The sequence below is a fragment of the Alosa sapidissima genome, chromosome 16, assembly GCF_018492685.1.
Source record: "Alosa sapidissima isolate fAloSap1 chromosome 16, fAloSap1.pri, whole genome shotgun sequence".
Lineage (NCBI taxonomy): Eukaryota > Metazoa > Chordata > Actinopteri > Clupeiformes > Clupeidae > Alosa > Alosa sapidissima.
In genome coordinates this window covers 33901846-33915863 of record NC_055972.1, presented here as the reverse complement: position 1 = coordinate 33915863, position 14018 = coordinate 33901846, and the positions used below count along the sequence as shown (strand labels likewise).

General features: G+C 38.8%; 1 protein-coding gene across 1 annotated transcript in view; it reads right to left on the bottom strand.

The window, feature by feature from the left end:
* Positions 1–14018, bottom strand: part of LOC121685473 (pro-neuregulin-3, membrane-bound isoform) — a 79543-nt gene that overhangs the window by 39055 nt on the left and 26470 nt on the right. Inside the window, exons 3-6 of the mRNA XM_042066037.1 lie at positions 9636–9765; positions 9438–9511; positions 8522–8548; positions 2906–3008 (exon numbers count right to left, since the gene is read on the bottom strand). Of these exons, the coding sequence (XP_041921971.1) occupies positions 2906–3008; positions 8522–8548; positions 9438–9511; positions 9636–9765 (334 nt within the window). The remainder of the gene's footprint in view (positions 1–2905; positions 3009–8521; positions 8549–9437; positions 9512–9635; positions 9766–14018) is intronic.

The following is a 14018-nucleotide window of genomic DNA, read 5'->3' as shown; positions in this document are numbered from 1 at the left end:
CCTCGGAAATTCCTCTTACGTCCTGGGGGCATTCAAATCTGTTCTATAATTTTAGGGTCTGTGGGTTTCCCTTAGGACCACAAGCCCTGTAGTAGTTTGTCTGTATTTCTGATACAAGGCCAGGAGTTAACATCTGAGTTTACTGGTGTTGTTTTTTGGTCTGGCACCTTGCCTATGCCAAGTCTCTGTACTCACATTTCCCTTTGTGAGGTCAATGCATTCTGCTCTGTTAGCAGTGATATTCGCTAGCCTAGGCTACATTCTCTGCATATCCAGTTGTTGCTGTACTCACTTCATGAGATGTCTCTCGTAGTTTTGATGGAAGGGCATCAATCTTTGATTCCAAAGTAGAAATCCTCGGTTTTAGCTCAGTACATTTTCCGCATGATCTCCTGGGTCTTGGGCCGGAGGAGCACATTTTATTTTAGTCCAACTTCAAGGTGACTTGTCATTCAGTTTTTGCCCATTGGCTTGGCTTGGCTTGCTCATGTAAAGTAAAAACGAACCACTAAAGCATGGGTCGGGAACCTGGGGCTCGCGAGCCACCAGTGGCTCTTTTGCTGCATGGCTGGGGCTCTCGGACGAAATGGTTTGGCGAAAGATGAAAAAAAAAAAAAATGACAAGGCTTCGTGGCAAATATGTAGGTCTATCTGAGTAATTTAATATAACTTTCCACCTCACTTGACTCCGTAACTGTAGCTTGCACAATATTGTTACATTCGTGGTTCGTTGCCATGTCAATATCAAACAAAATCACCATTTTCCCTCCATTTCAGTCAACGAGAATACTTTAATTGTTATTGTTGATGTGTGCGCTTGCTGTAGGCTAGATAAGGAAAATGTCATAAAGGAAACATCAGCAAGCATAGCTTGCGAGCGAGCACAAGTGGGCTGAAATGGGAAAGTTTCCATCTGAAGACTGATTCTGAAAACGCGAAATGAACTGCCCGTTATATATCGCACACTGCAACGAGTTAGTATTGCTGTGCTAACCCTGTTCGGTTCCACTTGCATGTGAGAAGTCTTTCTCACATGTGAAAAATATAAAGACAAACCTGCGCTCACGTTTAAGGGCAATTCCGAGCAAAACTGTACTTAGTTGGCATTATGGATATGACAGTTTTGCATGGAATTGCCCTTAAATGATGACAGCCTCAATTCTTGCATGAAACTTCACCTCACTGAATATGAGCCAGTCAGACTACAAGGCCATCACCAAATCTAATCTCTAGTAGGCCTAATGTTCAATTTCGCCAATGACATGTCAACAAAAATTGAGTGTTGTGTTGTTAACTATGATACTTTGCATACCAAAGGACACTGGGAAAATAGGTGGTGGTGTTTAGCCTACATGGGACTTCTGTCATTACGCTTTACATTTCAAGTTACTTGCACATTACTTTTAAAACTAGTAGAAAATGTATAAAAAAATCCTCTGTTGAATGAAAGTAACTGTAAGTTAAATATCCAAACTTTTTCTTGTAACCGTCTTTATGTGGCTCTTCTGAGATTAAAAAAAAAGGAAATTTGGTAAAAGTGGCTCTCCAGGCAAAAAAAGTTCCCGACCCCTGCACTAAAGTTTCAGATGTAAATGTACAGTTTTCACTATCTTTGCTAATCTAGCTTGTAAATTAAATAAAAAGCTTGAGTAGGAGGAGTGGGGATGGTGATGAGTATTCAGGGGATCCTGGGGAGTTTGATTGGGTGGTGGGGTGGGGATGGTGATGGGAGATTAGCCTCTCAATGTCTCCACAATAATTGTAGACCGCAATATTTTTAGCAGCAATCTGGGTTTTGAGCCAGGCATGATTCTTTGCCATCACTCTGGCCTTGTGTCCATGTTTTATTAATGTCCTCTAAAATGTTGGTATTGTTATCCGTTTACCATTTCTTGCCATTTGGCTGTACAGATGAACTACAAACGTTGGCTGAGAATGAATAATTTTGTTCCTAACTATATATAGTTTTAGAAGATACCATTGAATTGGAATCATTTTTGTGAGAGGAATTAAGCAGATTTGTTACTTGGGTCCCAATAACATGTCTGTGCATGCCTCCCAAATTTATTTTATATAATGAAGATCCAGCTTCATAATAAGATGATGCCATTATGCAAGGTCCAATAATATATGTGTAGTGATCAGTAACGTAACTACTTTTTTCGGGTAAAAAGTAGTGTAACTCGCTACTACTGAAAATTTGGTAACAAAACATAGTTCCTTTTTCAATTTGGCACGTTACTTTTCCCAGGGACAGCTTTGACAGCGACATAGCCTTCTCAGCTGCGAGCTTGCGCAATAGTCACAAGCTCCACACCATACGTGGTAGCAGAAGAGCAATCATGGCAATCAAGAAGCAGCCAACGCTATCTTTTAAGGGGTGGCGGTATTCCCATTACTTCGAAATCGTTGAAACTAAGGAGAGGAATGTGAGTGTAAGCTTTGCACCAATTTCGGGATTTAATGAAAGAGTATACTGTAAGGCTATAAAATAATCCCTTATGTATTTTGTGTTCACTGATATGCCCATAAGATATATCGAGGCTATGTTATTGTTTCATAGGACTTTAGTGGTGGTGTTGAGGCCTATAATAGCCCAATGTTTTCTTGTCAGGTGCTCTGTTTATGGCATTTTTTATAATAAAGAGCACAAAAAAATACCTGTTATGTCCTCCATAGTAGAACTTTATGTAGGCCTACACATTTAGGAACAGATATTGGGTTCTGCCCAAAGTCGAGCAATATAAAAGTAACGTAAAAGTAACGAGTAGCATAAAAAGTTACTTTCCATAGAGGGTAACTAAGTAAAGTAATGGATTACTTTTTAAAGAAGAAACAAGTAACGAGCAAACACTACTTTTTAAAAGTCACTTCCCCAACACTGGTAGTGATACAACATACGTACTTGTTTCGGCAGTAGAGAGCCATGCACACTGTTCCCAGAAGGCTGATCCCTGTGGTGATGCAGGTGATAGAAAGTACTTGTCTCTTGTAAACTGCTTTACTCTCTGGAGGGAAAATAAATCATAAAACATACTTCAAACCACATATTAATGTCCACATCCACATGCCCTTGATCAAAGCACCTAACCCGCCAACTGCTCCCTGGGCACCACAGCAATGGCCGCTGCACACTGCTTCAGGTGTTTATGTGTGCTCACTACTCACTGTGTGTTCACTGCTTCGAGTGTTTGTGTGTGTGTTCCCTGACCACAGACAGGTCAAACGCAGAGGAAGAATTACCCTCGGGATGAATAATATAATCTATCTAGCTTACATGTCTGTCTGTCTGTCTGTCTGTCTGTCTGTCCAGAAACTTCAACCAGGGTTCGGCCCTGGCTAGTGTTTGATCTGAAAGGGTTAACTTGGGTTGTCCGAAGAAACACACTAAAAATAGAAACCATGGACCCATCTAAAAACACAAAACACAAACATATTTACAGTACATCATGGACAAATAATGCTCTAGCCTGGTTGACACCAGACCACTTCTTAAATCGAGGAAATAGAGGTATAGTGAAGGGTATGTGATGGTGTGGGGCTATTTTAATTCCAAAGGCCAAGGGAACTTTATCAGGATGCATAGTATCCTGGAACCATGAAATAACTGGCCTTTAAAATTCAAATCTGCCTGCCTCTATGGGAATTTAACATAGGGGGTGTATACTTATGCCCCCTGTATTTTAATGAAGAACATTTATTTATTTATGATACATTATTCATTCACTACTAGATATAACTAGATATACCGCATAGCGGTACAAAATATGACCTGTACGTCCTCTCCCACTTGTCAATTTGTCTTCATCTTCTACTCCATCCCTATACTTGCAACTTTTGTGTATGCTTGTATGTGCGTGCCTGTGTTTGTTTGTGTCTGTGTGTGTGTGTCCGACACTGTGATCAGCAGCACCGGAGCTCCACAGGGATCAGTGCTCTCTCCAGTCCTGTTCACCCTGTACACGTCTGACTTCAACACAGAGTCATGCCACACGCAGAAGTTTTCGGACGATGCTGCAATTGTGGGGTGTATTAGGGATGGGCAGGAGGAGGAATACAGGAGCTTGGTGAAGGACTTAGTGCAATGGTGCAAACTTAACTTCCTGCAACTCAACACTGCTAAGACCAAGGAGATGGTGGTGGATTTCCTGAGGTCTAAGCCCGCTCTGCTGCCAGTCACCATTGAGGGGGTCAATGTGGAGGTAGTAGATACTTGTAGATGATTTTAATGACTTCAGACTCCACTTGATAAAATTCGGCATGACTTATGACTCGACTTGGACTTGAATACTATTCACTCAAAACTTGACTCGGACTTTGCCTCTTTGACTTGTAATGACTTGACATGTCTCGAGTCAAAAACTACATTTCCTGATCGTGGACCAGTCACCCCAGAGACGCTTTCACTTCCACGACGGAAAAAAAACTAGGCTAAATAAAATATCACATCGATCACGGCCAAGATTGTCCTATTTTGCCACGCGGTTCATTTTGAAATACATAACGTGTTACAAAATATTAGCGCAATTAACGCATTGTGTTTCCCTATTTCCTTTTTTGGGGGGTTGATGTCATGTAACGGAAGCCGCAAAACCTGAAGCCACAAGCCTGAGAGTTTATTTTACTGTCTATGGAGTTAGCTGAAGATGGAGAGGAATTGTGAGGAGCTTGTAGCCAAAAAGTTTCAGTTTAAAAAGTTGCCTGATGTTAAAAGCACAGTGATCAGTGCTGCCACCACGCGCATCACACACTGTGTGTAGGGGACCAAGAGACAGAGGAAGGACCAACATTTAGCCAATGAATAATAGCTTTACTGCAAAGTGCTTTGCACCCTTGTTAGAGAATGTTTACAATGTCAAAATGCACCAACAGCATGTTACATAAAGATGATACTTTTCTGATCCTCTCCATTAAGAGCCAACTCAAATGTATGCTACTCCATTTAATTGAGAACGCATCTGAGCGTGCACGAGAGGGAGAGAAAACGAGTGGCAGGTTCCAGCTGGCTTGTCATTGTTGATGATGATTGCGTATTAAAAGGAACGTATTAAAAGGAAATCATGAAGGCAACAAAGATGAGGTTAGAGGAGATTGCAGATTTATCCAGTTCTCATTACTGTTATAAACTGTGAGAGCCAGGGCACTTTGACATAGGCTGCACTCACTGTGATTTGGAAAATGGACAAAAATATGAAGCATTGTTTTTGCCTTTGTGTAATGGAAATGGTGAGTCTTGAAGTCTTCAATAATTCGTTTACATGGAGCACATGATATGCCGATTCAAATGCATTCCACTCAGCTAGCTAGGTGGCTACTGGCTACCAGGCTCATAATTCACCTCACACTCAAAAAACACTTCAATCATACACTGGATCGGTACTCTGACACTGTTTGGTTCTGAGCACAAGTAAAACTTTTGAGGCGAGTGTTTTATTTTGCAAGAACTGTCAGACATTCTGTGAATGTAGTTTGAGAATGGAGAAAAGGGTGGAAGGTTTGTGGAAAACTGTGTTTCCTTAATTTTTTTGAAAGCTGTTCATACCAACTTAATATCATACTTATCATTTTTAATATTATGCTATACATGTGGCACAAAGTTTGTGGACTAGGCTATATTTGAATGGAGCTGGTAAAAAAAGATCATTATGAGAACGTGTGGACACACAATGGGCTTAAAGTGACAGTGCACCATTTACAAATGAGTTAAACAGCATCAAATGTGTAGTATTTCTGAAGAAATTATGCCATTAAGCCGTTGTTACTTATTAGTTAATGGTTTGTTCATCATTAGTAATTTCTAATTTATCATAAAGCATTTGTTCACACTGTTATAAATAGTTTGTTCATAGTAAATAAGCCTATATCTTAAATATGTTTATACATTATAGTTAATACTTAATAAATGATGCAATAATATGTTTTTGATTAAGTAATATTTCCATTATTTAACAGTTGTTACATACACATGCACTAATGATTAGTTAGGGTGAGGATACATATTTTATAAACCACTTCCTAATACTATAATTAATAATTAACTCAGGAGTTACAAGTGGTTAGTTAAGGATATTTTGTGAGCTCATCTAAAGTGAGGACGTTTTATGCCTTGCAACACATTTACAAATTAGTTATAAAGTTTACACTTGCATTGTTCCTATGTTAATTCTCATAAATAAAATATTTGTACACACAGTTATAAATGGTTTATTCATAGTAAATAAGCCTATATCTAAAATATGTTTATGAATTATTGGTAATACTTAATAAATTATGCAATATACACATCCACTAATGATTAGTTAGGGTGAATGAAAGCATTTTGTAATAGTTTGCAACTGGTTTATAATAAGAAAATGATTTCATTATAAGTGGTTGTTTCATTACTTACTAAGTATAAATCATGTACTTACAAACTTTTTGGATAGGCTTATTTACTATGAACAACCCATTTATAATTGTGTGAACAAATGCTTTACTGATGATAAATTATGTATGAACAAGAAATTACTAATGATGAACAAACCATTAACTAATAAGTAACAAAGGCTTAATAAATTATGAATTGTGTGTAGTTATTATAAAGTGTTACCCAAAATTACTGTGTCATTATTATCATTTAAATGGTAAAACACTTTATTTTAAGGGTCACATGTTAGCCACTAATACATACCTAATTAATGCCTGTATTAGTGACTTGTAAGGCATGTGTTAGGCAACATTAATCATTTGTTAGGCATGTGTTCACAAATTTCTTGTTCATGACGAATTAGGCCTTTATTCTTGATATAATCTTACGATGGAGTATTAGGGCCAAACATTAAGAAAAAAATATTTTTGCCATGACGAGATTAAACTCAACATTTCGAGAATAAAGTTGAAATATCATGTCGACTTTAATCTCGACGTGTCGACATTAAACTCAACATTTTGAGAATAGGCTAACGTTAGTTTGGAGCGAGAACGACCGCTCGGGACGATTGAAAGGGAGGATGAATAAAACATTCCAGTTGCAACAATTAGATAGGCCTATATCATGTGGACAAAACATAGAACATTAAGCCTATTAACCTCCGTTACTCACCCGTTACCCGTTAAGTCGACACGTCGAGATTAAAATAGATATGATATTTCAACTTTATTCTCGAAATGTCGAATTTAATGAATTTAAAAGTCAACATGTCAAGTTTAATCTCGCTATGGCAAAAATATTTTTTTCCTTCGTGCGTGGCCCTAATACTCCGTCATATAATCTTAATAATGACCTAGTAAGCCTTGGGGCCATATTTTGCACCCTGGCGCATGGCGTAAAACACGTTTTCCACCCTGCGCAAAGTTTATTTTCTTATTTTGCACGTTTATTTTTTAAACAATGCGCCCAGGGGTGTGGCAATTAACAACTTAGGGAGTGGCTTAGCGCATTGTCTAAAAATCTCTATTGTACACCTGGTCAGAAGTCTATTGCAAAACATTACAAATTGCACGATTACAATGGGAAATATAATTAGTATAAAGATATTACGAAATACTGTACAACTCATGATGAGTAGTTATTTACCATCATTTGCAAATTGGTAATGACGGTTAAAAGTGATTAGGGGAGAGACGAGAGACACGTATGGAGAACAGCTGAAGAGGCACGGTCACGAGATATAAGCAACTCCTCTGCAGGATAAATGTTGTTTTATTCAGTCATTTGAACAATATTAGGGTAAGTGTTGCTTTTTCCAGCCTATGTTTTAGTGAAAGTAACTTACTGCATATAACTGTCTTGTCGACTGACACCATGGTGAAGTTAGTTTCACTTTGCCAATGAGTTCAAATAATAGACGAGTGCAAATGCGTGAAGGCTATGCTAGGTTTTAGTAAAGCATGGTTTAGTGGAATGACTATTCCATAAGGTCTCGCAAACAGCCTCCTTCAAATGCGCCGTTGACTGTCAAAATACCGATACATTCTTTGACGTTGTGCTTTGCAGATGTCATTCTCATTGGTTTAAATTAGTGGTGGATTTTATCGTTTGTTCTTATGACACAGTCGCGTCGTTCAGTTCGCCAAGATGATTCATTCTGAATTGTTCGTTAGTTCGTTCGTTCAGTCGCATTTCCGGTACAACGTAGTTCAGCGGTGAATCATGGTATGCAGGTTCTCAGCTCCTCGTTCACAAACAATCGTGCAAACGGTCAACACAACACTGTAGTTCTAGCGGCAAATATATAGCTACAACTTCATGATTATGTGTACTTTTAGACAAATCAGCAGTAGCTAATGTGTTCATTCTTTGCCTCTGATGAAAATTTAGGCAAATTGGCAAAATTTTGTAAAAGCACTCAGTATTACAATGTAACAACTATTATTATGTAGGTACCCAAAAAATACATTATGCAAGTACAATGATAGTACCTGATAGTACATGTTGTTACACAGGTTGTACCACTGTACCTAATTAGGTAGGTACACTGTAACAGCGACACATTCAAATAAAGTGTTACCTAATAGATTCATTATAAAAAAAATCACTTACCCATGAACTCAATGCCCAAATGTTCAGCTGCACAAATAAAGAGAACGGAAAATCAGAATGTAAATAATACAAAAGAAAATAAAGAGAAAAGGCTTTAAAATAAGGTGTGTTATAACAAACAATTTACAAGGTAGTTTAGAAGACACCTAAAACTTGTATGCAATATTTAACTTAAAACCTAACTGCTTAACAAACATATTTATTCATTGTAACTGAGTCTATATTGAAGAATCTGATACATGTTTCGAACAGAAGAAAACAAAAGGCTATATCATACACTTGGCGCAACCTGGTGCCAAGCACAATGCAAGGTATGTTCTTATCTTAGACCCAATTCAGTGATGGACATTTCGTCATGCGCTCCACTGAACATTGCGCACACAAGCGTGTCAATTAAAAAATAGGTTTGGTCAGGAGCATGATCCAAAAATCACTATCTTTCACCCATGTAAAATCATTACGTCACTGACCAAGAAAAACCTGGTTGATAGCACAGCGGTGAAGAATCACTGTCACAAGATGTAAGCAACCCTTAGCAGTGGGTCCCAGGCAACAACTCATTTTCAGGAAGAATGTCCTTAGGATTTTTATTCAGTCATTCGAACATTATTCGATCACTCTCAAGTTTACCGTTCGCCACCATCTTGAATTTAGTCATGATAAGTCGAGCAACGAGTACAAATCAGTTTTGACTTTTCAAACATTCCCCTGACCACACCTATATTTTTTAATTGACACACCCGGGGGCGCAATATTCAGTGGAACTGGAGCCCATGGCGAACAATTCATCACGGTCTTGGGTGTAAGATAGGAACAAGAATTGCAATGTGCTTGGTGCCACATAGCACCGGGTGTACGATAGAGCCTTTTGTGTCATTAAATTAGTCAAATGTTAGTTACGTATAGATCAACTTACTTGGATCTGACAAAATTGAGTCTGTTTTAGGGAGAAACTGGTCACAGCGTATACCCTGGAATCCTTCTTTACATCTGTAAACAGACAAAAGATTAATTTGTCAACTACTAATTAAGACACATAAGGAGCTATCTCAAGGTAGTCACAGATTTCTGTGCATGATGCTGTGAAGAAACTTTTAAACTCCTTATGAATTACCTGCAGTGTTTATGTGATCCACTCAGTGTCTCAATGACAAAACACTCCCCATCATTCAGGCAGTATGTCAGGTCTTTTTCATGGCACTGTTTGAAGTGCTCTGAGCGCAGAGGTGGCAGAGTGGGTGATGCTGTGAATTAGAACAGAAAATGGAAGACAAAAGGGACAAGAAGGGATGCAGTTATTCATTTCAGAAAATAATTGGACAGTATTTTGCAAATTCATGTAGTAAAACTAGATATGCATTTCCCGTGCCATGGGATCTTTAACAACCATGATGAGTCAGGACCTCAATTTAACATTCATGCAAAGGAAAACATCTCCTGCAGTACAGTGTCCCTGTCACTGCAATAGGACATTGGGATTGATATTTGTTTGGTGGCTTTTGGCCACAGGGAAGAGTGCTGGCCAGCCACCAACACCACTACCAGCAGGAACCTACTCTTCCAAGGATGTTTCTAATCCAAGTACTAACTAAGCCTGCTTAGCTTCAGTAATTCAGCAAAGTCAGGGTATCTGCTGGCTGGCTAAAAGGGCTGCTGGCTAAAAACAAAAGGTGAAAGGCATATATAATTCTAACCATCTCACTGAATTGCATTATGCACACTCAATTCTCACTGGTATCTGCTAGACAAAGTACCAAAACATGATTAGTTCATAGATTTAAAATACATTTAAAATACATTTTATACAACCCCACCCCCATCTTGCCTGTTCATAATTCTGAGAAATTCTTGAATTGTGTGCGTGTATGTGTTTATGTGTGTGTGTGTGTGTATGTGCTTGTGGGTGTGCGTGTGCCTGTGTGTGTGCATGTGCATGCATGCGTACATATGTCTACTGTGTGTGTATGTGTCATACGTATGATTACTGTAAATGTATGTGTGTGTGTGAATATCTGTTTATGTACATGTGTATATGGAATGGGTTAACATGACCCCGGGAGGCAAACAAAATGGTCATCCTAGGCCCTATGGTACTCTAGATATTCACAGAAAACTCTGTTGGTGTATGGACACTAAATGTACACATAAATAAATTTATTGTATGGCCCCCCATGAACGGAATTCCACGAAACTTGGCGTGCATTCAGAGGGTGTCATAATGATCATTCACTTCCAATTTCGTGCAGTTTTGACCATGTTACAGTAGGTCACAGATACCTGCGATTACAACACCTCATTTTTACTTTTTCGTTTTTAACTAGGTGGCGCTATATATGAAATGAGTGGTTATGGAATGGGTTGACATGGCCCCTTAAGATCAACATACAAAAAAGGTGGTCCTACTAAACCCTACGGTTCTCGAGATATTCACAGAAAACTGTGTCCGCCCTACCCTCCTTTCGGGGGGTCCAGTCCAGCGGGGGGCTACAGATCAAAACGAAAAACAATAGTTCCATGCTATCCTTGTGGGGCTACATGCCCACCAAGTTTCCTGCACCCCGGTCTTTCAGTGTCCCGGGAATCCTTGACGGAAAATTGGCCATGCGAAAAAGAAAAAAAGAAAAAATCTGACTAAACCTATATGACTGCCGCTTTGTTGCGCGGTGGTCATAATTAGATGTACTGCATTATGGTGCATGATAGTATGCTTCCCAAGTCTCCATTCCCTACTGCAACTCTTTGTAAACCTCTAGTCTTGACCATCCTCTCTCATTAGTTACTCAACAATTGTTAAACAATGCAGTACATATACACAGTCTGAACTGCTTTGAGTGCTTGAGCTGCAAAAATAACACAAATATGGAAAATTGTTACCCTGGAAATCCAGTTCTCGCGAGAGCACAATTTCAATTGTGTCTGCAAGAGACTCTGGCAATGAGTAATGATGCACGTTACTTTTGCCCCCTGCATAGCGGGGAACCAATCACATCGGTGTATCTGATATAGGCGGGCCAGAGGCGAGCTAAACAGATGACGACAGCGCTGTCCGGAATCATTCAGAGTAAACGTTGGTCTAGTGTTATCCAATTGCGTGCAGTGAGATTTTCAAATGCATGCTTGGTGCCGCCCCTCGAGTTGAGCCATTACATTGTTCGTGGCCAAATCCTTAATCTTTCTAGATTACCAGGGTCTGGATTTTCCAGTGTGTGTGCTTGTTTGTTTGTTTGTATGTGTATATGTGTGTTACCACTACTTCTAGTGGTAACGGGCATGTAACAAAATCTTTATTTCTTTATCTTTATAAAAAGTTATTTGCATTACTCTGTTTATCTTGTGTGAAAATTGAACGACTGCTGACAAGATGACATATGCACTTTTGTAGCTTCCTGACCGTATCAGTATTTTCCCGCCTTAACAACATTGTCCAATATATATATATATATATATATATATATATATAACAATATTGTTTATTGTTAAAAGGATCAAAGGATCCCCATTAGCTGTGACCAAAATGGGACGAGCTAGTCTTCCTGGGGTCCACAACAAGAAAAGATCAATTACTATAACAATGATAATTTAAAAGCAGTAAAACATTGTAGACATCATCATTAACATCATCAAAAATTATTCAAAATAAATTACAGTATTCCATCCATTATTACATTCATACAGTAAATATGTACATTCCCTACTAACAAATTTAGATAATGTATTCTCAATCGGCACTAGATAGATACTTTGCTATTCATTTTACGTATATTCAGTGGGCAATTATTATGGCACGATAAATAACTGTTCTCTTTAAAACATTTGATTTTGGGGATGGTAACAACTGGCCATCATCAGCTGACCTAGTCATGGGCGTAGGTTTAGGATGGGACGCTAAGGAGTAGTCCCAATCAATATTTTGAGAAAATTGTCCCCACCAATATTTTAGCGAACTCCTATGTGCTATTTGGACCTTTCCAACGGCCAGGACGACAGTAAAAGAAGCACTGTCGTTTGATTGGCTGAAACCAAAGGGGATTTATCTGACACACACAACAGCGTCAAAGCATAGTCTAGGCCTACTTCACTTTGTGGTGACACTGGCAGAAAAGCGAGCGTGAGTTTGTCGGTAGCCTATAGGCTGTTATCAGGGATATCTACCCCCAGATAGCAAGGGGCTGGCGACCCACTGGGGGCAGATCTGGCGTCTGCTGGCATTTTGGTCATCGGTTCTCTGGCTGTTCGCTGGCGGGTTGCAGACAAATTGCCCAATATTTTGCCACTATTGGTCTAAAATGTTTTTCATTTGTTCAGTTATACTCCATATATCAGTTTAATAACTTTTCTTAATATTCATGACAAGTTAAATTTAAAGAGATGGTGGTCCAACGGCGGACCACAAGTGGCACATCACCGGCGGCATACCACCAGCGGTCAGCTATCTGGTAAATCTGGTAAATTTTTGCTATCTGGGCCAATACATAACCCAAAAAAAGCCAATTTTAATATTTCCTTTGCCCTTCAGCATGCTCATTTTGCCCCTTTTTGTGCTTTGTCGATCAGCTATGCTACCAGGGAAGAAAAGGAACATTCAAAGCTTTTTCATTATGCAGACGATAAGTAGGAAAAATAACTAGCCATACAAACTGGCAACTGGTGACCAGGCTTTCAAATGCGGATTTTACTGTGTGAATAGCATTAGCTGTTAGGATATTACCCAGAATATTGTCACAGCTAAACCTAGCTTCTGTAATCTTTCAACCAAAGTTGACTCATGTTGAATAAGGGTGTGTTGAATCCACATATACTTGCACTTGCGAAACTATTTTCCACTAGCCTACAACCATGAGACTGAAAGCTAATTGCGTTCACGTTCTTCTTAAATTGACAGGCACTCAATTAGATTTACACACCACAAATGTGATAATATTAAAGACAAGCATCTAGCCTAATAATTTGAATATCAATATGATGTATTCAAATTACTAAATATGTTTAGCTATTAGTAATTATGCAGATCATAGAATACTATAAATAATCAACAATATAAAGTTTATATGAATTCAAAAATATGAAATAAACACCTATGACAACTATTACTTTCTGTGTGTGTGTGTGTGTGTGTGTGTGTAAGCCCCGTCTTTTGTCCAACTCTTTTACATTTCTAAAGAATGCCTTTTGCATTCAATTTACATGTGTGGATACCTGTGTTCTATCTGTATTGTCTTAGCTGGTCATGGCCAAAGATTCCCAACACCCACTCATGCATAAAGTGGCCATTTGCTCTTTGTTCTGGCCCCTCTGCTGAGAGGTTAACTCCGTCCTGGGCCTACTTGATGTCTTATGGTGAGATGTTCCACACCCCTCATTATCATGTTGGTCTATAAATGTATGTTGTGAATAATACACTCATGTTTGGTCTTGAAAATATACCTGTAATGTGGGCATGGTTTCATTACAATTTAATGTATCTGTGCATAGTTGTAGACTAAGAACTACATTATAG